The 25,937-nt window shown below is 54.9% G+C and overlaps 1 protein-coding gene across 1 annotated transcript; it reads right to left on the bottom strand.

Annotated features, from left to right (window-relative positions):
- Positions 1-298: 298 nt before the first annotated feature.
- On the bottom strand, positions 299-21,386 carry PLEKHM1 (pleckstrin homology and RUN domain containing M1). Its single transcript, XM_031507068.2, has 13 exons — positions 21,357-21,386; positions 20,247-20,674; positions 16,285-16,366; positions 14,766-15,013; positions 12,814-13,443; positions 11,279-11,630; positions 8,844-9,078; positions 7,489-8,394; positions 5,802-5,947; positions 5,452-5,645; positions 4,944-5,007; positions 4,242-4,399; positions 299-1,045 (listed from the first exon to the last, which is right to left on the bottom strand). Exons 3-13 carry the CDS (start codon positions 16,324-16,326, stop codon positions 922-924), a joined length of 3,099 nt encoding a protein of 1,032 aa, XP_031362928.2. The 5' UTR covers positions 16,327-16,366; positions 20,247-20,674; positions 21,357-21,386; the 3' UTR covers positions 299-921.
- Positions 21,387-25,937: the final 4,551 nt, after the last annotated feature.

Here is a 25,937-nt window from a genome sequence, read left to right as displayed (position 1 = left end):
CCACGCACCCCAGGGAAGGGGTCCTCCAAGCACATGAGTGGTGGGGCAAGCAAGAACGGGAGAAGCTGACACCAGTGGGGATCAGCCAGGAAGAAAATGGGGCAGGGAAAGTAAGGGACCACCAACCACTTGCCCAAGTGAAACCCTGGAGTATGGGCAAGAAGGACAGGGGATGGGCAGGGAGGACAGAGGATAGAGGACAAGGGACAGGCAGCATCCCCATTCCCACAGACACCGTGTCAGGTTCAAACTGTGATGATGTCCCACTGTAGAGAAGTAAACTCAGAAATTGCTTCACTTGTTGTTAAATAGACTTTAATTATCTTTGTGTGGGAAGGGGTTAAAGGAGTATAAAATTTCTCCCAAGGATGAGCAGCCAGGAGGAGCAGCCTGGCTCTCCCTGGCTCTCCCCGGAGGCCACGGCCCTGGCTGGGCTGTCTGAGTGGGAGATGCTCGGGACACCCACGGTCCCCATGGGCATGCAGGTCCCTAAAGGCACAAGTGTCACTTTGTCCCTCCCTGCGTGGCTCCACCACCCAGAGCAGCCTAGTTGTGCAAAACCCCCATGTAAAAAAATACCAGTTTTCAGTAGACTAAAAAACTAGAGCTTTGATCAACGTCAGTTCTCCACACCCTTGATTGGAATTCTGGGATGACACCCTGAAGAGCCGCTGGGTTCCACTGCAAGGGGATATTGGCACCAGGAGGGTGACAGGGAACAGCACCCGGTTAGTGTGAAGGGGGATGGATTTTTCCAGCCCCTTTCTTTAGCCCTGGGTGGGCAGAAGGTCCCTCCATGGGGCAGGAGCACCCACCCCACATTGTCCCTGTTCCCAGGGCAGGATGGGCTCTCAGGCAGGGGGTTCTGCTCTCTCCCTCCTGCCATCCCCACTGCGAGGGTAGTGTCAGGTAAGTGCCAGGCTACAGGCTGGGCTCTGCGCTGGCCTCCAGCCGCCGCTGGTACCGCTGCCGCCGCTCGCAGCGCGGGCACGCCGGGGCCCGGGCGTGGCAGTCCCGGTGGAAGACAGTTTTGCATTCACTGCACCTGGGAAGAGAAGGAAAAAATGAAACCGATTGTGTTGGTAATGTCAGAACAAAGACTAAACTTCCCCACTGAACCAGGGGACACTTCCCTGTCCTGGTGTGTTTTGAGCACTTGCTGAGCAGAGCCCCAGCCCCGGCTCAGGGGGAACCTTGAGTGCAGGAGCAGCAGCTGCTCAAGTGGAACATCCACCCCAGCAGCTCCTCGCCCACCCCAGCAGCTCCTCGCCCACCCCAGCAGCTCCGAGTGCAGCAGCTGGGCCGGAAGGAGCATGGTGGGTGCTGCCAATGTGTGAGAGAGATGGGAGTGAGGTTTGACCTGAGGTTTGTGCCCTGCTCTCCCAGCACTGAGTGCAGTTCAAGGGTGTGACAACACCCCCTACACAACAAACCCTGTGACACCAAACCCCAGACATCCACCCTTGATTCACTGAACCCTTGACACCAATCTCGTGACACCAACCCCTGACACTGATCTCTCATCACCAAACCCTGTGACAGTGTTGCTGTTGGGAACCCTCTGCTTTCCATGGCTGGCATGGAGACCCCCCCCCCAGACAGAAGGACCTGCGTGTGGCAGGGAGACTGTGGGGACAGTAGAGCTGCAGGAAAGGGACAGCCAGGAGGGAGCTGCCCTTGAGCAGGTGGCTCCGTGGAGGTGTCCGAGTTCCCTGATCTGGCTCAGCAGCAACAGGAATGTGACACCTGCGAAGGACCCCAGCTTAGGCAGGGTTTTTACTGCTCAGTTACCAGCAGAAACATCTCTGCTACAAGGGCTGAGGTCAGTTTTTGGGTTGTGATCCCCAACTCCTCAGTGGCAGTAAAATGTGGCTCAGCCACATGCCAGCGGGGCAGCCAGATTTATTTTCACTGTGCAAATACCTGGTGTACAATCCATGTGTGAACAGCACAAAACACCTTAATTCCCCAAAAGATGTGTGGCACAGAGGCAGAGAACACCCGGCAGTGCCAGGAAAAGGACCACAGCATCTCAGCTGGGGCGAAATCCTGCTCTGGAGAGGAGCTGCAGACCCTGAGGGACTCGGGACAGGGAAAGGCTTGTGCATGGACAGGCTGGAGCGGCTGCTCCCCGTGTGTGAGGGGATTTGGGAAGCCGGGTTTTACCCGGTGTGGTCCCGAGTGAGAATCGGCATCTCCTGCCTCTAGCTCCCCCCCCGAGCTCTGGAGCAGGAGAGGGTCCTGCTCTGGCGGGGTCATTGTTTGAGGTGCTGCAGACACATCCTGCAGGAGTGCCGGCGTGACCCAGCGGCCCGGGGCGGGCAGAGGGGCAGGAAGCCGCGCTCAGCTCCGCGAGGATGTCGGCTGAGCCGCTTTCCTGCACGGCCTCCTCCGTCAGGGTGAGAAAGAAAGACGTCAACAAACTTCAGAGCTCGGCTCCACGGGACACGAGACCTCTGGCCGGCCGCCAGCCAGCTCAGCCCTGCGTGCCAGCACTTTCCAGAGCCCGGCTGCTCTTTTTCCAGGGATGTTGTTGTCCTCGATAATGAGCTCAGTGCTGTCCCTGTAGCAGGGAGGGGAGCGAGCAGCGCTGCTCCTCCATGGAAATACTCATAGCCCTGGAACACACGGAGCACCCACGGATCCCGGTATCCGTGCCGTTTTCTGCAGGTTCTGGGTGTTGCTGCTCACTTTAAGGGATTGCCAGGCAAAGTGAGACCACGCAGGCCATGAGCCTGTGAAATCTCTCTGCCAGGATTGTGCTCAATGCCAAATAGGCTAAGACAGCACAAGAGGAAATGGCCTCAAGTTGCCTCAGGGGAGGTTTAGGTTGGATATTATGGAAAATTTCTTCACTGAAACAATTCTCCAACTCAGACAGAGGCTGCCCAGGCAAGTGGTTGAGTCACCATCCCCGCAGGGATTTAAAAGCCCTGTGGATGTGGTACCAGAGGACATGGGTCAGTGGTGGCCTTGGCAGTGCTGGGGGAACTGGACTCTATGGTCTTACAGGGCTTTTCCAACATTAATGATTCCATGATTCTATGGCATAACCAGGGGTATGTGGATCTCTCCACCTACACTGGAGCAGGCTCCTGGGCTGGAAGGGTTTGACTTCTTCAGCAAACCCTGATGGTGGTGGGGATAAGAGCTCCCCTCTAGCACCATCCCCATCCTGATTCCAACTTCTGTCCAGCTGCTGCACCCTGACCCACAGCTGACCCCACTGCAGGACAGGTCCCTCTGCCTGTGGGGAATGGAAGCTCCGTGGGCAGGGGAAAACCCCAGTGAGAGCCAGTAACACCCCTCTCCTGCTGGGAACATCCTCAGCTTCTCCCAGCACATCCACAGTGCTGCCCCCCATCCACCTCTGCTCTCAGAAAAGCTGTGGCTGCCCTGGAAGTGTCCAAGGCTAGCTTGGACAGGACTTGGAAGGTGCTCCTGCCCATAGCACTGGATGGGCTTTAAGGTCCCTCCAACACACACCATTCTAGCAGTCTGTGAAATCTGTGTCCATGTGTCTGTCCTTCCTTCCGTGGCTGTAGAGGGATGTAGGACAGTCCCACTGCTGCTTCCCCTTCCCTCCTGCAGCCCTACAAGGGATCAGACTGACCCTGAGTTGGAGAGGCACTGGCCAGGTGAGCAAGACAGGGACATGCAGAACCTTTCTCCTCCTCCTCCTCCTCCCTCCAGCCCCTTATCTGCCCTGGCACCCAGCACCCAGCAGGGCCTTTCCAGGCTGACAGGAAGGTGCTGGTGGCTCTGCATCTTCAGTCTGCAAAGCCACCTCTCTTGGTGACATCTTGGCTCTCTGAGGATGGTGTGCTCTTGCCCCAAACAGCTTGGATTTGGTCTGGAGCATCTTGGAGCTGATGGGTTCCATGAGGACGTGGACACGAAGACGTGGGCACTGTGAGGATTAGTCCCACAAGGATGGGGGAAGCACAAGGACGTGGCTCCCACAAGGACATGGGCACCACGAGGATGTGGCTCCCACAAGAATGTGGGAGATGATGACAGGGCTCCCATGAGGACATGGGCACCATAAGGATGAAACTCCCACAAGGCTGCAGGCATCATGAGGATGCACAACCACCTCAGAGTCATTTCCAGTTCCCCACGTGCCTTGGAGGTGGGGTCTGTGAACAGAGCTCAGGGGGTGGCTGGGGCTCCTGGCGCAAGGCAGCTGTGCCCCTGGGTGTCCTGGCTGCAGTGGGACGGGGCAGAGGTGGCTCACTCACCTGGTGGTAGTGTCGAACTCGAAGGGGAAGATGATGTTGCTGCTGTTGCAGATCTGGCAGATGAAGCCGCGCTGGGTGCACAGGTCGCAGCTGTAGACGTGGTGGGATGCGAACTGCAGCAGAGACTGCAGGAAGGTCTCAAAGGTGCCGTCAGCGATCTGGGGGACACAGGGGTCAGTGCTGCTGGAGCCTGGCCCTGGCGGGGTTTTCTGCCTCACACCCGTTCTTTGGGCTGCCCGTGAAGGCAGGGCCTGTCCCCCAAAACACCCCCCAGCCTGTCCCCCAAAACACCCCCCAGCCTGTCCCCCAAAACAACCCCCAGCCTGTCCCCCAAAACAACCCCCAGCCTGTCCCCCAAAACAACCCCCAGCCTGTCCCCCAAAACAACTCCCAGCCCAAAAGCCTGTGGTGCAATGGGACCCCAGACTGCTGAGAGCAGCACCCACAACCTGCCAGGATGGGGCTCCCAGCTGGGGTATCACTGAAAAACCCAACTGTTGGGAACCTCTTGCTGAAGGAGCAGCACGTGGCATCCCCACAGACACTGGGGTGTTTTCATCTGGAAAACCCCAGCAACTGGGTCAGGGGGCTAGGAGCAATCTGGTCTAGTGGGAGGTGGCACTGGGCGGCAGGGGGTGGGTCTGGGTGGTCTTAAAGCTCCCTTCCAACCCAAACCATTCTATGACCATACACAGCTCTCACCTGCCTCAGATCAGCCACGCTGTATTTGTGGGGACACTCCAGGAGGTAATGTCTGTGATCAAGCCTGCAAAAAAGCACAGAGAGGAAGGGGGTAGATGGTCTCCACAACATCTCCAAGAGCTTTGGAGCAAGGAGCAACCTGGATGAAGCAGCCTTTTAAAGTGAATCACTGCAGAGCCCATTTTCACATCCCAAATCCTGCCACTGGAAATCATGTGAAAGCATTTCAAAGGGCGGTGGGGGGAAAGAAAATAAATATCTCATCTATTTTGCCAGGTGTTTCCTGTCCAGCCAGAAGCTTCTCAGCCAGGAAGGTGTTTCCTGAGTCACAGCTCATTGTGCTGACCCAGCCAACAGATGGATAACTCCTTACAGCAGATGATATGGAGGGAAAAACCATCCTGAGCCTTGGCAGAACTGCTTCCTGCTCCCATGGTGAGTGAGGAGGGGAACCAGGAGAACACTGGGGTGCCCAGAGAGGGGAATGTCATCCCGGGAGGGACCTCACCGCTTGCTGAGCTCCTTCAGGGCACCACTGCGGCACATGATGAGATAATCCCCCAGGAGCTTCAGCTGCTCCCGGCTGCGCAGGATCCGCCCCATCCTCTCCACATGCTCGTAGAGGCTCTCGTTGACCAGCCTCAGGTCGATCAGTGGCTGGTTTCGGATCTGCGTGAGGAACTTCAGGGCCTGCTTGCACACCTGGAGCACAGAGAGAGGACAGACCATGGAGCAGCCCCAGAGCTCGGAGGGAGGATTGGACTGAGCACTTCCAGCCCAGGGAATGCCCAGATGGACCCTGAGGAAGCAGATGCTGGAGCGTTTCCCTGCTCCCAGCGTGGAGGCAGCAGGACTCACCCCCCGTTTGGTCAGATCCCAGTTGTGGATGAGGCGGGAGGGGATGATGGTCTCCTCGTCCCGGTGGCAGCTGTCGCAGTAGTAGAGGCCGGAGAAGGCGCAGAGCTTGGGCCTGGCGAAGGAGAAGCCGATCTGCCGGGAGCAGCCTGCGGGGGCAGGGGGTGAGAGGGAACTGCTGCCCACAGCCTCTGCCCACCGCTGCCGGATGGGGGAGAAACTTTTGGCAGCATGGAATTGAGCAATAAAGTTTTGGGAAAGGGTAGGGACCACCTAAAACACCTGTAGGATGTTCAGCATGAGGCCTCCAGCCCCCTCCTCACAGATTTAAGCCTATGATGGTTCAACAGTTCCTGCTTCACTTTTTATCCATGAAAAGGAGTCTGAACTATCTGTAAACCCACTTTTATCCATCAAGTGGTTAAATTGTTTGGGGCTTTTTTTTTTAGGAAAAGTGAATTCTGGCAATATCCCAGTGATTTAGGGAAGAATCCAAATCCCACTTGCTGTCCCATCACCTCCACCAGTAGCTTTGCACTATTTTACCTTCACTCAGCCCTTTTCTTTTCTGCTGATGTCACAGGGTACCCAAACCTCATCTGCAAGGGATGAGATCAGGATGGATTAACCCAAACCCACCTTTATTATAGCAGTAAGGAACCCATCTTGGCTTCCCTACCCCCATCCATTGCACTCTGGAATAGCTAGAGCTCATCCCCCCAAAATATTAATGGAGATCATGCATTGCTTCCTGAATTAATAAGAAAAACCTTATTGCTCATTACTCTGAGATGGAAGGGAACACACTGGGTGTCAGGCTGGGAGAGGGGGGTGAAAGCAGGGCAGGCAGATCCCTAAATAAAACCTACACAGAAAAACTGGGAATTTTTGGTTTGTGGCTTCCAGCTGTGGGGAGGTGGAAGATGCAGGACAGAGCTTGGAAGGGAAGGCAGAGACCAATAAACCAGAAAAAAAAAAATAAAAAAAAAAGGAGACAGATTAAAAGAAAAATCCCAACTTGCTGGAGGGTACAAGAAATATAATTGAAACAGGAGAGAAATCTGAAGTTTAATTAACTTAGCAAGGTAAAGAGCAAATTACAGCTCTTGTGAAGGTCAGTGAAGGTGCCACCAGAACCTCTCCGTGTGCCGAGAGGCATCAGGGGAAGGGTAAATGATTGTTTTGCAAAATCAGCCTGTCACACCCATGGCAATCCCTGCTCCCGTGCTGCCTTACTGGAAAAACTGCTCCAGATTGCACTTTCCCCACAGGCTGGGGCCTCAAAATGCCCAGAAAGAGAGTCCTAAGCTTCCTGATCTACCTAAGGTTGCTTCAACCCCAGTTTCCCACTGTCTGTACCAAAAGTATCTTAAATGGGAGCCCAGTAACATCCCAGCTGGACTGGGCTGGGGTGGGACGGGGACTCAGCATAGGGGGCTCACCCTGTGCCCACAGGACACCAGAAGTGCCCCTGACTGGGACATGAAGCCCCACCAAGGAGATCTTGTGTGCTGGGATTCCTGGGAAAACAGAGAAGCTGCAGCTGCCCCATCCCTAGGGGTGTCCAAGACCAGCTTGGACAGAGTTTGGAGCACCTTGCGATAGTGGAAGGTGTCCCTGCCCATTGCAGGGGGTGGCACTGGCTGGGCTTTAGGGTCCTTCTAACCCAAACCATTCCATGGTTCTGTACCTGCACAGATGAAGCTCTGCGAGTCCAGGCCCTTCTCCATGGGGATGGCCACCAGGTACTGCAACAAGAAGCCATTTTCCTTCACAATGTTCTTCAGGACCACCTGGGAGTGCCCATCCAAGCTGCCCCCCAGGGTCAGCGCCTCCTCAGCAGTCTCCAGGTAGGACATGAGCACCTCTCGGACCAGCTCCCGCCACGAGGCCGCCTCCTCCGCGTTCTCAGCCTGCAGTTTCAGCACAGCCTTGGAGGTGATCACCTTGAAGAAGGAGGGTCCCCCCAGGCTGGTGTCTGGAAGGATGTCCTGGATGGTCTCTATGCCATAACTGTTGCTTAAAATTTTGTCATTGTTTCTTATTTTAAAGCACTTCAGAGTTTCTAGAGACAGGGAAAAAATAAACGGCACCCAGGTTTTGTCCACGTCCATGTACAGAACAGCCTCTTTGATCGCATCCAGCTCTGCTTCTGGAGCTGCAGTCCAGTCCAAGCTGTTCCCAGGCACATCACTGTACTGGAGAGCACTGGAATCGCCCTGGACAGGCTGGGCTTCGCCTCCATCCTCGGAACACTCCAGAGTCTCCCAGTCCTCCTCCTCCAGCTGCGGCCGGCACTTGCGCAGGGCCTCGCGGATCCTGTCCAGCCAGTCCTCGGCCTCGTCCTGGGAAGGGGCTCGGAGGAAGAGCTTTTTCCCCAGGAAAACCAGCTCGAAGCGGCCGTCCGAGTGGGTGAGCGCCAGGGACTCGCAGCGCAGCAGGGAGTAGGTCTCCACGCAGATCCGCTCCTCGTGGTCCAGGAAGAGCCGCAGCTCCAGCGGGGACAGCTCGCAGGAAAACTCCTTCCAAATCCCCATGGCTCCTCGCCGCTCCAGGCTGCCCAGCTTCAGCAGCCCCCGGAAAGGGTTGGAAAGACCTGGGGAAAGAGATGGCTCAGTTTGAGTGAGAGAGGGGAAGCTAGTAGGGAGAGAAAAGCCAAGAGGGGCTCAAAGCAAGCACCCAGAGGCATGGCAGGGGTGAGAGCCAGTGCTGGTACAATGTGAGCTGGGGCAGGAGCTGATGGGACCTCCATCTCCGTCACTGCTGTCCATCTCCATTTGGGTTTCTGTCCCCTGCATTTGGGTTTTGAGGCTGGGAACAAGTGGGATAAAGGAAAGGTGTTCCACAGGGTGGACAGACTCTCTCCCACTAAAATGCTTCCCACCAGAGCTTCCCTGGGCTCAGCAATGCCTTGAGAAGCTGCTCCACTGCCTTCTGTAGCTCCCAGTGCTGCCATCAGCTCCCACCAGCCAAGGGCTCTCCCCAGACAGCCCATCCCCACCTGGAGCAGCCCCCAGCACGAGGGCAGCAGGAGGTGGCACATACCCATCTGTCTGCGGTGCACCACGCTGAAGCCCTTCTGCTCCCGCTCCGGGGACATTTTGGGCTTCCCAGTGTCCGAGGGTGGCACTGAGAGCCTCTCCAAGTCCAGAGCACTGATGAGCCCCGGGGCTGGCCCCTCGCTGTCCCCCTCTGGCCCGAAGCCGTTGGTGTTAGCCGTGCTCCTGCTGCTCTCTCTCGGGGAAGGTCTGTAGAAATCATCTTCTGAGATCCAGCTCTTCTGTTAAAAAATAAAATATTCATCAAACACCCTGTGCCCCTCAAACACATGCATCCACAGCAACCCCTCCTCAGGGGCTGCTCCTGCGCAGCCCAAATCCCAGGCACTGATGTGTGGATTTAATGGAAGGTGTCCCTGCTCATGGCAGGAGGTAGGGAATGAGATGAATTTTAAGGTCCCTTCTTCCCCAAACCATTCTGACTGTCTGATTTCCTGCTGGCCATTCCCAGGTGGATGGCTCCCCTGCTCCCTAAAATCAGAGAATGATCCATGGAACTGCATCAACAGTTGGAAAATACCAGTATTGTATTCTGGTAGGAAAATGAAGTAAAAAATCTATCTGTTCTCTCCCTCTAAAATCACTGTGGAAGGAGAGCGCATTCCCTGTAGTGACCACAGGTCCATGGAGTTTTATTGATGGGGGTGAAATTCCAGCACTGCCATGAAAGGGCACAAGCTGGAGCAGCAGCACCAGGAAGAACAGAGATGTGGAGAGGCACAGAGATGTCCAGGGTGAAATGGAAACCTACTGCTCACAAGGGGATGCTACAGGGGCCTGGGCTGTGGCAGGGGAAAAATAAGGCAGGGAAAGCAGAAGAAACCTCTGTCTGCATGTGCCAGGAGGGGGATGATGAGATCCATGAGCTCAAAAAAATGTGGCTGTAGCTTCTCCAGGAGCTTTTCTGGTTACAAGAATCCCAGAATCATTAAGGGAGAAAAGCCCTTTGAGTCCCACCTGTGCCAAATCACCACCGTGGTAGCCAGACCAGGGCACTGGGTGCTATGTCCAGGCATTCTTTGGACACCTTCAGGGATGGGGACTCCACCACTCCCCTGAGCACCCCCTTCCAATGCCTGACCACCCTTTCAGTGAAGAAATTCCTCCTGAAAGGAGCAAGGTTCTGGGAAAAGGTCCCAGAGCAAACACCAGGAGGAAAAAACAACCCAGCTCAGTGCCCTGGTACAAGGGAATCAGCATTCCTAGACCCTTCCTGGGCTGCATCCCAACAGGAATCTCCTTTCAATTCCCCTCTGCAGCCTCCCAAGTGCCTTTTATTTTGAATAACAACTGAAGTGACAGCAGAAGAGCTGTCACCACCCTTGGGGAGGATCACGGGTGGCAGCTCCTGGATTACTCCTGGGGCAGGAATGCAGGTTGCTCCATGAGTCATGAAGAGCAGGGGGAATTTCCTGTTGACACAGTATGTTATACATAGATTAGGTCAAACTGGCTCTGGGCCATGAGGAAGCAGCGGAAACGGGATAAGTGGGAGGGAACCGAGGGGAGCAGAGAGCAAAAGGAGAAATGGTCTGGGGGGTGTGAGGTACATCCTACCCTCAGCAGCATGACAAGGATGGGAACCAGCATGGAAACAATGGGAAGCAGGACGGAACGGTCAGTAACGAATTAGACAGAGGACAGGGCTGTTCAAAGAGTTTCCGAAAAGCAGAGGCCAGTGGATGCAGATCAGCTCCCTCCCGGTGGCAGCAGGGGAAATCCGCTGCTGCTCAAGAGCAACACCCGGGAATGCCATCCCACTCTGGGAACAGATGTGCTGCAGGAGGATTTCCCCACTGGGAAACCAGTTTGTTTCCTGTCCAGTCAAACCTTTTCCCTCCTCTTACGTGGACCTTAAATGAAGAAAAGTCCCCATGAGAAACTTGACTCTGGGACTGTTTTATCGCTTGCACACAGACTACAGCCAGATTGTGCAAGAGCTCACCCCTCTCCAGATATCCCTAACAAACCCAAAACTTCCTGCAGCAGCTGCTCCTGGAGAGGGATGACTGACAGGCCAGGCAAGGTTTCAAAAGCTTTGGTGCCTCTTTCACCAGGGAACACAGACTTTGATCCAGTTTTTACTGAGGCAGCTGCATGGCCACAGCTCTCTGGGGTGAGAATCATCACTGGTAACCAAGTGGGAGCAGCATGGAAGATGGGAGTTTGGAGAAATCTATCCATGGAAGTGTCCAAGGCCAGGTTGGATGGGGCTTGGAGCAACCTGGTCTAGCAGAAGATGTCCCTGCCCATGGCAGGGGGTAGAACTGGATGAACTTTAAGTCCCTTCCAACCCAAGCCATTCTGCGATTCCCTGATCCTAGGAAAGCAGTGCCTACTGGAGCTGTCCCCAGTTTCATTTCCCTTTACCACAGGATACAAACCCAAGGAGATGGGAAGGGAGGGAGCTGTAGCACCTACCGGACACCCCAGCAGGGGAGAGAGCAGGTGCTGGGCCGTGGGGCTGCGGACAGCCTGGCTCCCCTCGCTGCCGCTGCTGTTTGCTCTGCCCGGACTGTCCCGAGGGGCTGGAGCTCCGGAGGCACTGCCAGCATCTCCATCCCCGTGGCCGGGGGGCGCGGGGGCTCCCGGCCCAGCAGAGATCTCCCTGCTGGGGGGAGGCTCCTGCTGTGCTCCGTGGGACGGTGCCGGGTGGGCAGGTGATGCCAGGGGGCCTGGGGGCGGCCGTGGGGAGCAGCCCAGCACGCTGGGGAGCAGCCGTCCCTCTGGGGCGTCTGGGCCTGGCCTGGCCTTGCTGAACTCGGACAACACCCTTGAAATGGAAAAGTGATTGGTTTGAAGGCAGCTCAATAACCAAAACCTATAAACCCCCGCCCCGTTACTGCAAGTTGTAACCATGTAAAAAAGATTCAGTGTCACTGCTGGCCTCTGTGGGATGGCAGCATGGTACAGCTGGAAAAACCCAGTGATGCCAACAGAAAAATGTGAGATTTGTGCCCCACAGAGCAGCACCAGCCCCGTGGCATGGAGCAGGACTCTGCCTGTGAAGGGAGCATTTTCCAATTACACCCATGAATGGGGTTTAGTTTGGTGGATGGAGGGACAGCACTGGGTGCTCCCCACAGCCCCAACCCCATGTACAGCTCCTAGACATGAATCCAGCCTTGGATCATATGCCAAATTCCAACTGTTTTCATTAATGAGCAATTAACGGTGGAGCCTGGCCAGAGGATTGGCTGTTCCCGTGGTCCCACTCCTCTGCCAGCCCCAGAATTAAACCAGCCCAAGATTAAAACTCAAAGGAGTGTCTCCATCACGAGTTTAATCCAATCAAGGCAAGTTCTTCCAGGACCACTGGAAGATGCAAAATCTTGGAAGCAGGGAATGATGCTCATAGATGGGGAAGCACAGTCTGCAGCTGCAACTCTTTTCTGAGGACTGGAAAGAGGCATCACTCCGAGACTTAGCTCCCTCAGAGTCACACTTTAAAGGTGACAGGCAAAATATTTACAGATTACTCAGAGCTTATATAACCCTGGAAATCTTTGTGCTGGATGCTTGGCAGGGATAAATCACAATGATGACAAACCAACAACCTCCTTCTCTGAACGATTTGCCGAAGTTGCAAATTACAACCCTTCCCTGTGACCAAACTCATTTCTTTCCCCCTGTGGAAAGCCCTGGAGCAACCCCCAGTGTATGCCAGGAAGATGTGACATTCCTGAAACAAGAGAGCAGCATTTTTCTGACATTTCTACCCTGGTAAAGAGAACACACACACACTTCAGTGGCTATGAGCTCATTTGCAGTGGCAGCAGGGTCTCAACAAGCTGTGTGGAGTGGTTCATGCAAAGAACAAAAGCTCCTCCCAGAAGGGAAAAAGAGCTTGTTAAAGGCAAACAGGGAGAAAGACTTCCTGCCTATAAAGAGAAAATAACAAGAGCCTAGAGAGGGTCAAAAACCCCTTTGGAGAGGAAATATGGGGAGAGACTCACTCCTGCAGGGACCTGTCCAGCTCCTCGGCGGTGGCCGTGCCCAGGTCGGAGTCGCAGGACAGCGGCTCCTCGCCGCGCTCGGGGCTGCGGGCGCACGGCGCTGGGGGAAGGCTGTCGGAGCCCAGGCTGGACGAGAGCTGGGACGAGCTCGTGGTGTTCAGGCTCAGCGAGGATGACGTGAGCTTGATCTTGCTGCTGGCTTTGCCAATGGGCAGGACAGGTGCTTGGATCTCAATCTCATCTGACCCCGAGGACTGGGAGATGGAGCCCAACGATGCTTTCCTGCGGGGTTCAGAGGATGTGAGGGGCTCCAGCAGCTCAGACACGGGACACAGACCTGACAGGGACAGCGGGGTGGCGGTCCACTCGTTCAGAACTGCTGACTTATAGGAGAGCTCGAAGGTTAAGGACGATAAACCCTGCAAGTAGCAGAGCAGAAACTCGCACTCCTCAGTGTCCAGGAGCACAGCTGGGGCTTGGTAGTACTCGTGCAGCCGGGCCCGGTCCCGCAGCAGCAGCTTCAGGTAACACTCCATGAGGCCGTCGTTGAGCGCCAGCCGCAGCCAGGCCCGGCAGCGCCCCACGTCCGTGTTGATAAACATCAGCTGTTCCAGCTCCGAGACAATATTCCTGGGAAAGGAGGAAAAAGGACAGAACAGGAGTGAGTGGCTCTGTTTTGGTCCATCGCAGGGTGCTGGAAGGCCTCCATCAGACACTGCCCAACCTGCTCTGCTTCAGGGAGTTCAGGAGTTGGGATAAAACCGGCTGTGGAAAATGTCTCTCCTTCATGGAAAGTGCGGTTTTCCATGGAGGGAGATGGCTCCCAAATGGCCCAAACTAAATATGTCTGTAAGAACCCAAGGCAGCCCTGTGGTGCTGCTGGCTGACCATCCTCTCTCTGACTGGAGGCATCTGCCATTTGTTGCACTGAATGACACAGAGAATTCCTGCTGTCCTTGTGCATTTGTGGGATTTGTGCTGGCTGGATCATCCTTGGTGACAACCACATGTCTAAATTTTCACTTCAAACTTAAAAGCAGTCAAAACACAGTGAAAAGTATTTTGGCACCCCCAAAAAACCAACCTGGCTAGAGCTGAACTCAAATAATCCCAGACTCTGGATTCAGCTCTTCTTCCCTAAAATCCAACAGCGACACCATGCTCCCTGATCCTCCCTGCTCCCAGCTCATCACACACCTCAAAAACCAGAGCAAAGATTTTGTAAGACTTCTTTCCTAATCTGTCTGTCAAGACAGAAGAAAAAATCTTCAAAGGTCACAAAAATATCCCCCATAGCATGTGAAAGCGTTATTTTAATCCACTCTTTCATAATTCAGGAGTTGGTGATGGAGCTGGATGAGGCTTTCAGAACAATTTGTGCGTGGGCTGTTATTTACTGTGTGTGAACTAGACTTCGGGAGTGGCTTAGAAAACCCCAGTAAACAGTGATCACTCAGGAGAGACCTCCTTAAAGGCTGGCTGGGACATGGGGAAACAGGGCCAACCAGTTCCAGCAGATCCAGGCTAGGAGAGAGCCCAGATCCCTGTGCTGTTCACAAGCAGCTGCTGCTGGAGACCGGTGTGGTCACTGGGGCTCCACTGGGCCCAGAAATCCAGCCTGGCACCCAGAAACAAATAAGAAAGGGGTGTGCCTTCAGTTTCAATCCTCAACTTTTTACGGACATCAGCACACCCTGAGCAGGGATGTGGGGACTCAGCCCCTCTTGGCACTGCAGGGGCTTCACTGCTACTTCCATCTCCCAGGGTCCTGGGCAGGGACCCCAAAGCCCCTTGACAGCATGCTTCCCTACAGCTGAGAGGACTGAGCACACAGATGGGGTAGAGACATATTTGTCCATCGAGCCATCCTCCTCATTCCCTGAATCTGACAGCACCAAAAGAAGGGACAAACCTGAGCACATGAATCCCTGCCAGCAGCACGAGCCACTCACCGATGCGTGATGCTCTTCAGCAGGCCCCAAAAGACTGGCTGGGGAAGGGGGCCCCGACCCCCTGATTTCTTCCCTTTCCCCCCACTCTCTGCCTTGATGTGCTTTGCCTTCAGCCCGTGCACAAACACAGCTTCCAGGGCACTGCAGAGCGTGTTGGCATTGCCATCATCGCTCGTGACCACAGCGTCCGAGCTCACATACTGCTTCTGCAGAGCCTTGATGGCATTCACCAGTTGCTTCTTGATCAGCTGCAAGACAGGAGGTGCAGGTTTGGATTATAAAAGTGAAAATATCTGGAAGGATTTACTGTAAAAGAGCTCAAAAAACAGTGAGGTTTATTCACAGTGAAGCACCATGTGACTCCTGCCTCATCCTCACTCTTCGGAGTGGCTGAACTGATCAAGCTGGGGACTCACACTCCTGTCATCTAGCTTACTTTGTTAAAAAAAAAAAAAAATATGCAATTTTAGCTGATATTTCAGAACTGAGGTTGGCTTTAGAGTGTGTGATGCTTCCTCTGCAGACATGAAATGGCTTAAGGGGATGGGGAAAAAGGAATTGATTCTTTCCAGGCGCTCTCTCAGGGGAAACATGAGGAGTAAGTGTGGGTTAGAAAGGAGAAACTCAGAGGAGGGAATGGATCCCCTGAGCTCGTGCAGGTCAGCCCAAGCAGCATGTGACATGTGACACGGGGCTGCCAGCAGAAATCAAAGCCATTGACCTCACTGGCTGTGCTGGGTAAACACTCAGGGGACAGCCCCAAAACAGCGGGGTTTGGAAGGACATCAGGGTTCAGCTGCTGCTCTCAGAGAGACTCAATGGGTTCTGGGATGTGGGAATTTTGCCTTCCAGCAGCTTTACTTCCTCTTCCACCAGTCAAAAGCAGCAAGTTTGGTGAATGTAACAATTTCATGCCAGTGGATAAGATTTTCCCTAAAGCAACTGAGCCTGGATATCTTGACCAATCTTATTTTAAATCAAGGTTGTGCTTCCCAGCAGGCACTTAGATAACAAGTTCCTCCTTGAATTCCAACCAAACAATCCATATTTCAGCACCATGCAGCATTCCCAGCAAATGCTGAATGTTCCCTGAGCAGGGCTCTGCAGATTTTGACTCCAGTCTGGGTTGGCTGCACAAACCCATATTAAATTTCCAGTCTGGGATTTTTTTTTTTCAGCATCTAAATAAGATTCCCAGCAGCTGTAGCTCAAGGACAACAGCCAGGGGAGTGTGTCCCTTATTTGGGGTGCTGTTTTCCAGCTTTTTCAGCTGCCTCCCAGATCTGCTGCTCCATGGAAGGAGCACTGAGGACTGAGAAGAATAAAGAGTGCAGATGATTTTATCAGTCACGCATGGATTCATCCATGGGAGGAATAAAATACTTGGGTTTAACTGTTGATGTTGGACTTTGGATTCATCCTAATTCCAGCTGGCAATACCCACATGTCCTACCTGTCCCCAGCAGTGCCTGGAGTTGCACTGGGAGCTGTCTGGGGAGCACTGAGGGCTCTGGCTCACCTGGATGGCTTCCTTGGGGTCCTCGGGGTGGCTGGAATGCATCTCTGCTGCTGCCGCTCCCCGCGCTGCCTTCACATGTCACCTGTGGGACAAGGAGGGCATGGCTGAGCACCCAGGGGTGCCACCCCACTCATCTGCCAGGGGAAGGGCTCCTGGTGCCACCCACAAGGGACGGTTCCTACCCTGAGGCATTCTGCAGGTGTTCATGGCCAGGACACTGTGGGATCTGAGCTGGGAGTGACTGACATGGAAAGGTACTGTGATTCCAGGGACAATGCCTGAGGACACTTCCCAGAGATCAGGAGGGTTTCAGACACAATAGAGCATGGCCAAGAGACCAGGGGGGAGTAAGGAACCCCTGTGAGGGGCCTTCAGGCAGGTCTGGTCAGCAGTGCCACAGGTACAGCCAGGAACTGCTCCCCTTGTCCCTTTGCCACCTGGAATGCCTAAGCCTGGAAAAGGCACCCAAAATCCGAGTGGGAGTGGCATTAGGTGGCCTGGACAAGGGGTGCCACCCCCCAGCAGAGTCTGAGGAAAGGTGACAGCAGTTCAGCTCTCTGTCACATGCCAGAGGAGTGATGCTGCTCCAAACCCAGCTGGGACAGCACAGACCTGTCTGGGGAGATGGGAAAAAATCATGGAATGCCAGGATGGTTTGGGTTGGAAAGGACCTTAAAGACCACCCAGTTTCACCTCCTGCCATGGCATGGACACCTTCCACTGTCCCAGGTTGCTCCAAGCCCCATCCAGCCTGGTCTTTGACACTCCCAGGGATCCAGAGGCAGCCACAGCTGCTCTGGGCATCCTGTGTCAGGGCCTGCCCACCCTCACAGGAGGACTTGCTTGCCAATATCCAGTCTGAATCTCCATTTCTAGTTTAAACCCATTCTCCCTTGTCCTGTCACTGTCTGCCCATGTAAAGTCCCTCTCCACATTTTCTAAAAGCCCTTCTAAGTACTGGAAGGCTTCAGGTTCTCTATGAGGGAGATACCTCCAGCATTTCCCCATGCTGGTGGTGCCAGGGCTGCTCTGATAGGAGACAGAGAAAAAAACAATGCCCTCCTGTTATGGAAAACCCTGCAGAGACCTGATGTGAACAGTCTGGGCAGCCTGGCCAGGTCACCTGCCACTGCAGGGATGACAAGGGATCTTTGACTTCTGACTTTTGGCTTCCTGCCCTGCTCCTCCCTCAGGGCCATCTGTGAAACCCAGCTGTGCCTGAAGCCTCTGAGCAGAACACATGGTGTCAGAAGGACACCCACGGCACAGCTGGATCCCTCACCAGACACAGCTGGGCCTGGCATGAAGAGGGATACGAGAGCTGCTCCAGCACCTGTGACTGCTCGCAGCTTCCTAATTATATGAGAGGCTGGAGAAGGAAATTATTTATAGAATCCTAGAATGGTTTGGCCTGGAAGGGACCTTAAGGACCAGCAAGTCCCACCCTCTTCCATGGGCAGGGACACCTTCCACTATCCCAGGGTGCTCCAAGCCCTGTCTAACCTGGCCTTAGACACTTTCAGGTATCCAGAGGCAGCCACAGCTTCTCTGGGCACCCTGTGCCAGGGCCTCCCCACCCTCACAGAGAGGAATTCCTTCCCAGTATCCCATCCAATCCTCTCCTCTGTCAGTGTGACACCATTCCACATTGTCCTATCAAACTATTCCTTTAAACTGGAATCACTTGCCATACAAATTGTGGAGAGCCCAGCTGTTGGCCACAGGGTTGGATCTGCCTCTGGCAGACAAAAGGTTTGGAATGGCATTGATAGGTCAGATTTTATTTCCAAGACAACAAAAAACCCCCAGAGCTTTCCCTGACCAGAGCTGACAGCATCGAACTGCCCCTCTCCTGCCAGGCCTGGGCAGAACCATGGTCTGCTGAGCAGCTCCTCCATGACCACAGCCAGTCCTGAAGGCAGCACTGTCCAAATGAGGAGCAGTTTAAACACAGAGTGGCCCAAATCTGCATTGGGCCAAACCCAGAGTAGCTCAAGTCTGGAGCACCCCAAATCCAGACATCCTAGGCCTGTCAACACCCCCGACCCAGAGCATCGTGTGCAGGTACCACAGCAGCTGGCCCTGCTGAGAGCAGTATGACAAGAACTTCTTGGGGGCCAAACCCAGGACAGATCCTCAATGTTTCCAGGGTTCACAGACAATTTCAGAGAAAACGAAACTGCTTTTGCTGTGGCTTGTCATAAGATTTCCTCTCCTTGTGTTGCAACACAGAAATGGCAGAGCACAGGAAAGTTAACCATGGGCTCAGGGGCTGCTGGGGGGGTTGGGGAAGTGAGGGGCCCCTGAAGTGGCAGCAGTGGTTGACAAGGACCGCAGGGAGCCACCCCCATCTCTGCCTTCCACCTGGGAGCCTCCAGCTCCTCAGGGCTGGAGAACCTCTGCCCCTTTCCCTACCACTTCCTTCTACACCCTGAGGACAAGAGGCACATCCTACCCGGACAATAAAGGTGGGAGACCAAAGGATGGGAGAGTCAAGGTTGGGAAATCCAAGAGTGAGAGAACACCCAGGTGTGGGAGAAAACTCAAGGGTGAGAGACCAGAGAGAGATCAGAGGGCGAGACCCCAGGGTGGGAGACTTCAGGAGGGGCACAGGGTGGCATTTCTCATGCCCAGGGAGGCAGCACAGGTGTTCCAGCTCCAAGCCCACCCCGGAGTCCTGAGTTGGTCACAGGGAAAGGGGTGACAGCAGAGGTTTTTCAAAGACTTCATCTAAATTTTACAAAGACCTTGTCTAAGTTTTACAAAGTGAGAGTTATTCCCCGAAAACACTCTCCTTTGCCAGCATCACCTCTCCCATGAGGAGATGAGAGCCTGCAGGAGATGAGAGCTGAGGACAACCCGCCACCTTCACCATGGGACTCTCCACTCCCACCACGACCAGTCCAACCAGTTTATTCCAGCACCATGAATCCACATGGCACCACTTCTGTGGGACAGCATTTTCCTGAATAACAAGTGCAGGGAAGCAGCTCTGAGGAGGATTTCACCAAACAAAATCTTAGGTGAAACACAGGGGAATTGGAACAGGGCACTGGGTCTAGGAAGACCTAGAGAACTCTGGAGCACTTCCAGGCAGATCCTGGAAAGCCACGGCTGTTCCTTGTGATCTTGGAAGAGATGGGATGGATGTACAAACACAGAGACAAGCACAGCTACAGTAGAGAAAACCCACCAGGTTTCCCAGCAGTCACCACCCCAGGGACTCCTGGGTGAAACAGGGAAAAGCAAACAGGTGAGGAACAACCCCAGGCACGGAGCCCGACCTACCCAGGAGAAGAGTCACGGTGCAAGGGCAGAGCTGCTGATTCCCCAGACTGCTGCAAACCAGCCAGATTCTTTGGAAACAGCTGGAAGCAAGGTTCATACCAGCAGAGCAAGCTTCTGTCCCAGAGCTTGGCTCCTCGGTCTCCCAAGAAGCGACGCTCTGTGAGTTATAAATAAACAGCAGGTCACTGCCTGTGCTCTGGGATGGAAAACAACAGCCCACGACGGCAGCGTGAGGGTGACTCAAGCCCTGGACACAGAGCCAGTCATTTTCCAAGCACGAGTACTGTGCCAGTCACCCTCTGCCCTAGGGACATGGGGGCTCTGATGGCACAGTTGGTTCAAGGGCTGCTGGGGGGACAGCCCTCTCCTCCAACACAGCTCCTGCTTTCCAGCCAGAGCTGAGCACAAGCTGGGCACAGAGACAGCCCAGGAGCAGGAAAGCCAGTGGCATGGCATGGGCATTGGCTGGTTGGAAGATAAAACCCCTGGGAACAGCTCAGCAAGGGCTAGGACATGACAGAGCCCCAGCAGGATCCTCATGGTCTGACTTTGGCTCCTTCGCTGTGCCCAGAGTGATGGAGCAGTGCTGTGATTCCCACAGCAGGAACACAGGCACGGAGTGAGGAATGGCACCATCACACCACCCTTGTCCCTATTTATCGCAGCTGACAAACCTGGTGGTGGCTGGAGAAGTGTCACCTTCAATACACCTGTCCAGCTTCTGCCCTGCAGGGCCCAGGAGCAGCCAGGGGAGGAAGAGCAGCCACTGAGCTACCAGCCTGGACGGCGAGACTGTGCTTCCCAAATGCTCCAAACTGGGAATTTCCTTCAGCCTAATACCTGCTTCTGCACCAGGCTACAATTTGCTGGAGCTGCAGGGAGAGCTGCGGTTGGTTTTCCGTGGCACTGCAGCCACTGGAGCCACCATGCACGGGCCAAGCAGGTTGTGAAAGCCCCAGCGTGTTGAGGCAAGATGTTCCCAAGTTTCTATTCCCAGTTTTTGTGTTGCTTTGGATTGCCAGCGCTGGAGTTTCCCCGTGGATGTTCCTGGTGCCATCCGGATGGGTGGGTGGCTCGCATCCCCAGCAGGGGACGGCGGTTGCTGCAAGGTAGGCAGAGGAAAGGGCCTTTTAATCTCTGCGTTTTAGACAAGACTTAACCAGATCTTGTTTGCAACTGCTCATTTGATATGATATATTGAGAATGTAACACATGATAAATCAGGGAAAGCTGTAAGAATCCCACAGGTGCTGGGATCTCTGGCTAGTGGGAGGAACGGGCCGAGAGATCTGGGGTGTCAGCGCTCGTGGGGGTGAACTGAGGACCAGACACCAACCCCCAGTGGGGCCCCTCGGAAAGGCACATCTGACCCGCTGTTCCCCCATGGGGGACACGGAGAGGAGGAATGAGAGGCCGAGGCTGCTGGCTGGGCAGCGCAGCCCAGGCGTGCGGGGCCTGGCACGGGCGGCTGCGGGGGCATCGGGGCGGCTGGGGAGGGATCAGGGCCTGACCAGCCGTGCAGAGCAGGGGGAGCAGCGCTCCCCGGGCTCGCAAAACCCTGCGCCACCTGCCAGACCCCACGGCCCGCACCGCGGCTGGCCCCAGCGCCCCGCACCGCTCCACACACCCCGTCACTCTGCATCCCCAGCGCCCGGCACTCCACGGCCCTCATCCCCGCGCAGCCCTTGTCAGCACCGCACCGCACGGGCCGCGCCCAGCCCGCCCCTCCTGCCAGGCCCCACCGCCCCGGTGCCCCCGGCGCCCCCGGCGCCTGCCCCGCTCACCGGCTCCGGCCGGGAAACCCGGAAGTGCCGGGAGCGCGCACGCCCCGTCCGCGTGACGTCATCACGCGGGGCGGCACCGAGAGCTCCAGGCCACGCCCCCGGGCACCGCGCGGGGAACGGACACGGCTGGACACACACATGGACACACACATGGACACGGCTGGACACACACATGGACATAGCTGGACACACATGGACACACACATGGACACACACATGGACACATACATGGACACGGCTGGACACACACATGGACATAGCTGGACACACATGGACACACACATGGACACAGCTGGACACACACATGGACATAGCTGGACACACATGGACACACACATGGACACAGCTGGACACACACATGGACATAGCTGGACACAGCTGGACACACACATGGACACGGCTGGACACACACATGGACATAGCTGGACACACATGGACACACACATGGACACGGCTGGACACACACATGGACATAGCTGGACACACATGGACACACACATGGACACAGCTGGACACACACATGGACACAGCTGGACACACACATGGACATAGCTGGACACAGCTGGACACACACATGGACACGGCTGGACACACACATGGACATAGCTGGACACAGCTGGACACACACATGGACACACACATGGACACACACATGGACACACACATGGACACAGCTGGACACACACATGGACACACACATGGACACATCTGGACACACGGCTGGACACACACATGGACACACAGCTGGATACAGCTGGACACATGGACACGCACATAGACACACACCTGGACACAGCTGGACACACACGTGGACACACCTAGACAGACATTTGGATACTTCTGAACCCTGTCATGTGTGCAGGGTGCCTCCAGGATGTCATGGCCCCAGAAAGGCTGTGGCTCCAGAGGCTGGGCTGCAGTGAGTGCTTGGGACACCCGGGCCTTCCTGGATCCTCCTTGTCCCAGTCCCCAGGGGACTTTGGGGTGTCCTAAGCATGGCACCCACCAGCAGCATCTTCCTCTACAGAGAGTGGTCATGGAGTCAGCAGTTGAGATCTTGGGGTGCTGGATGCAGGGCAGGGCCCAGGCAGGAGCATCTTGTCTTTCAGTAGCAGCATTTCCTTAGGCTTCTTCCATCTGGAATGACAACAAGGAAACAACATCTGAGGAAATAAAGGCAAGGACATAACGGCAAAGGAAATTCAAGGAAATAGTCAAGGAAAGAGTACTAAGGAAAAAGCCAAGAATATTGTGTGCAAGGAGGTATTATCCAAGAAAATAAGGCCAAGTAAATGACAAGGAAACAAAAGCTAAAGAACTGGGATCCAAGGAAATATCCTGGGATATAGCCACCAAAGTAGCAGTATCCAAGTAAAGCCTCAGCAGTTCCTACACCAGAACAAGTGTAAGAAGATGTGCAGGCATTGCCTGTACTAAAAGTAACAGCAGGCTCTTGATTCCAAGGAAAATGAATCCCTGACTGAGCTGTGCAATGCAGGGTACTGCGATGTGGAGGAAGAGATTTTCCTACTCCCTTCAACTGACTGGGAAAACACTGGGTGTGAATTGTCTGTAAATAGGCAGAACCTGGAAAGCACAGTGCAAAGGAAGGATTTGGAAAGGTGAGGAAGAGTGGGAAGCACATGCTACCAGACCTCACCTGCTGTACATCCTCTGCATTGTAATTCTTCCTTTCCATTACAGCTTTTCAAAGAACCCCAGAAGACGTTGTGTGCGTTCCAGGGGTTCCCAGGGCCACCAAGGGAAGATCTCTGCCATCACTCAGTTCAGCTCTCAAGCGTGTACAGGGGCATCAGAAATGGAAACCATGCAACCATCAGCCTGGGAGCCAGGCAGGTGTGAGGGAGGAAGAGGGAACGAGGATGAGGGGAAAACCTCTGGGGTGCAGAGGGGACAATGCTGCTTGTGCAGCTCCAAGCTAGCACCATGGGGACACCAGTGCCATGGCTTCTGCAGGAGGACACCGGCCATTCCCCTTCCCAGCTATCCACCCAGAGCTCTTGTGCTCACAGGAGACATCTGGAACACAAAAGTGTTGACCCTGGAAAGCTACAGTGGCCTTGGGATGTTCTTGATGCACTACTGTAAAGCCTCTTTGATATCCAAAGAGATATCCTGGAAGGCCTCGTTGGAAAGGGAAAACTCTACAGGGAGTGCTGGAGCTAGGCACTGGCACTGAGGCTGGTAGAAATAACACCTGGGTGAGGAACAACCAGGTGCATGCTCTGCTCAGCTGTGTGGCAGAGCTGAAAGGGGGAAGTGGAAAGATAAGGAGTATCAGGGAGTGGGAGAGGGAGAGGGACTGCTGGAGCCACTCTGAAGCAGCCATTGGACAAATGTCCCAGGCAGACACATCCAAGAAGTCGAGGATGCCCAAGGGTGTTGGCAGCAGGCAGAAGGAGGGGAGCCAAAAGACAGGGGGAATAAAAAGAGGTCCCTGCTGAGGGCAGCAGGGGAATCCCCTCCTGGCCCATCTCACCTTCCCAGCTCCCTCTACACAACACGGTGGAGGCTCTGGGCCTCTGGGGTGGGGACAGTCACAATGTGGATGAGATCCATCCAGGCTGGGGGGGCAGCCCAGGGAGAGACAGTCCAGCCACACTGTTTGAGAGGCTCCCTGGGCACACTGTCCTGAGGGGCAGAGGCGTCCAGGGAGGCTGGACATTGTGAAAGGAGAAATCCTTGAAGGCAAAGGCAGGAACAGGCTGTGCCTGTATGCCCAAAGATGAGCTGGTGAGGAAGCAGAGCCGCTGAGCAGGAAGCTTTGCCTGGGACTCGGGGAAAACACACCATTTACAGCTTTGGAAGAAGGGCAGCACCACAGGAGGATGGCAGGGATGTCATTGGGGCACGCAGGGAGAAAGGTAGAAAAGTAAAGGCCCAGCTGGAACTGAATTTGGCCAATTGCATGAAGGAGAACAGAAACTGCTTTTACAAAGACATCGGCAACACCGGGAGGAACAAGGACAAACTTGGTTTTTATTGAATGCAGGAAGGACATTGCCACATGGGATGAGGAAAACCCAGAGGTACTGATGCCTCCTCTGGGTGTCCAGAGCTTGTGCTTGCCTGCAGCACCCTCTGGCCTTCCCTCAGTATGAAATTAACAGCATGAAAATAACAGACAAGGAAAAAGAATCTAAGGGAATAAGAACAGCCAACGAAACAGCATGGAAGGAGAGCCTCAGCTAAAATGGGAGGTGAAAAATTGCTGGCATCGCATTAACTTCTTCAAAGTCTTCCTCCTTACTTCTTCACACTTCTTCCATGTCTTCCTGGGAAGTTTTCCTCTGGTACTCATAGGCATCCCTGAGACGTTGAATCCATAGCAATTCAGATTTCCTAAATGGGGAGCAACACTGGGAAGAGCCATGAATAGGAGGGAAACAGGAGCAACACTCGGAGGGGCTCCCTGCCCTTTCCTGCTCTACAATCTGTGCCTCCTTCATATCCTTCCTCCCTCTCTGTGGAAGTTTTACACAGAACCTGAAAAAATCAGAAAGGGAAATTTGGGAGAAACAGAGAAAGCAGCTGCTGATGGAGACTGTGGGCAACAGGGCTGCCTGTGCTCTGCCCTGTCTGGGAAGCCGCTGCTGGAGGAGTTGGGAAGGGCCATTTCCAGTGCTGCAAAGCAATGGCGTGAGCGAGGTGAATGGGAAGAAAAAGGCTTCTGGACATCCCATCCCCAGAGGGCCCTGCTCCTGCTCTGTAAGCAGGGAGGTTTGGCAGGGAGGGCTGCAGCAGGCGCCAGCACCTCTTCCTGCTCAGGGGTGTGTCGGCAGAGCCTAAGGAAGAAGATGGGGAGCCCCAGCAGGGATGGCAATGGCTGGCAATGCAGGGAATGAGCCCTGCATGCAAAAGGCAACTGGAGAGGATGGGAGTGAGTTCCTCACCAGCCACTGTGGGGAGGGAGCAGGGAAAAACAGGGCAGAGGCATCAGCAGAGGAGACCGTTCTGGGAACACAGAGGTATTGCTGGTGCTCACAGAAATTTGGGAGTGCACCGGAGCCCAAGGCATCCATCCCAGCGCTGATGTGGGAAGGGCTGGTTGGGCTGGGAGCCCCTGGCCGTGCCCAGCGCTGTCGCTCAGGAGCCGCTTTCCCGGGGCTCCCCCAAACGCGACGTCTTGGAAACACAGCCGGGGGAGTCCCAGGCAGCGGCACCTGCGCGGCTGCGGGGCTCCAGGAGGAGTTGCTCTGCGCAGGAAAGACTCTTGGTGGCACAGCAGTGGCATGGGCAGGGAGCACTTACCTTCTCAGCCACGATTCCCTGGCGTGGCCGGGTGTGGAGTCAACCTGATGGGACAGGAAACGCATCTGGGGATGGAAAACGGGAGATTTCTAACATCAGTTTTCCTGTAAAACTCTTCCACGCAGAAGTGGACGAAAGCTCTCATTGCTGTGTGGCTGAAGGCAGGAGAGCAAAGCAGAGCTGGGGAGAGCTGGGAGAGAAGGCAGGAAAAGCTTCCCCCAGGCAGGCTGGGCCCTGCTGAGCTGGGTGCTGTGGATGCTGCCAGAAGCTCCAGGCTTGGAAAAACATCTCCTGTGCTACCCAGCAATA

The sequence above is a fragment of the Lonchura striata genome, chromosome 25 (genome assembly GCF_046129695.1).
Source record: "Lonchura striata isolate bLonStr1 chromosome 25, bLonStr1.mat, whole genome shotgun sequence".
Taxonomy (NCBI): Eukaryota; Metazoa; Chordata; class Aves; order Passeriformes; family Estrildidae; genus Lonchura; species Lonchura striata.
This window is presented reverse-complemented; position numbering and strand designations above follow the sequence as displayed.

What these genes read in the sequence shown, in the direction of transcription:
- PLEKHM1 (XM_031507068.2), bottom strand. Translation starts at nt 16,326, where the DNA reads ATGCATTCCAGCCACCCCGAGGACCCCAAGGAAGCCATCCAG. An exon ending in ACCCCAAGGAAGCCATCCAG is followed by an intron (nt 15,014 to 16,284) that starts GTGAGCCAGAGC and finishes CCTGTCTTGCAG; the next exon opens with CTGATCAAGAAGCAACTGGT. An exon ending in CTGAAGGAGCTCAGCAAGCG is followed by an intron (nt 5,008 to 5,451) that starts GTGAGGTCCCTC and finishes GCTTTTTTGCAG; the next exon opens with GCTTGATCACAGACATTACC.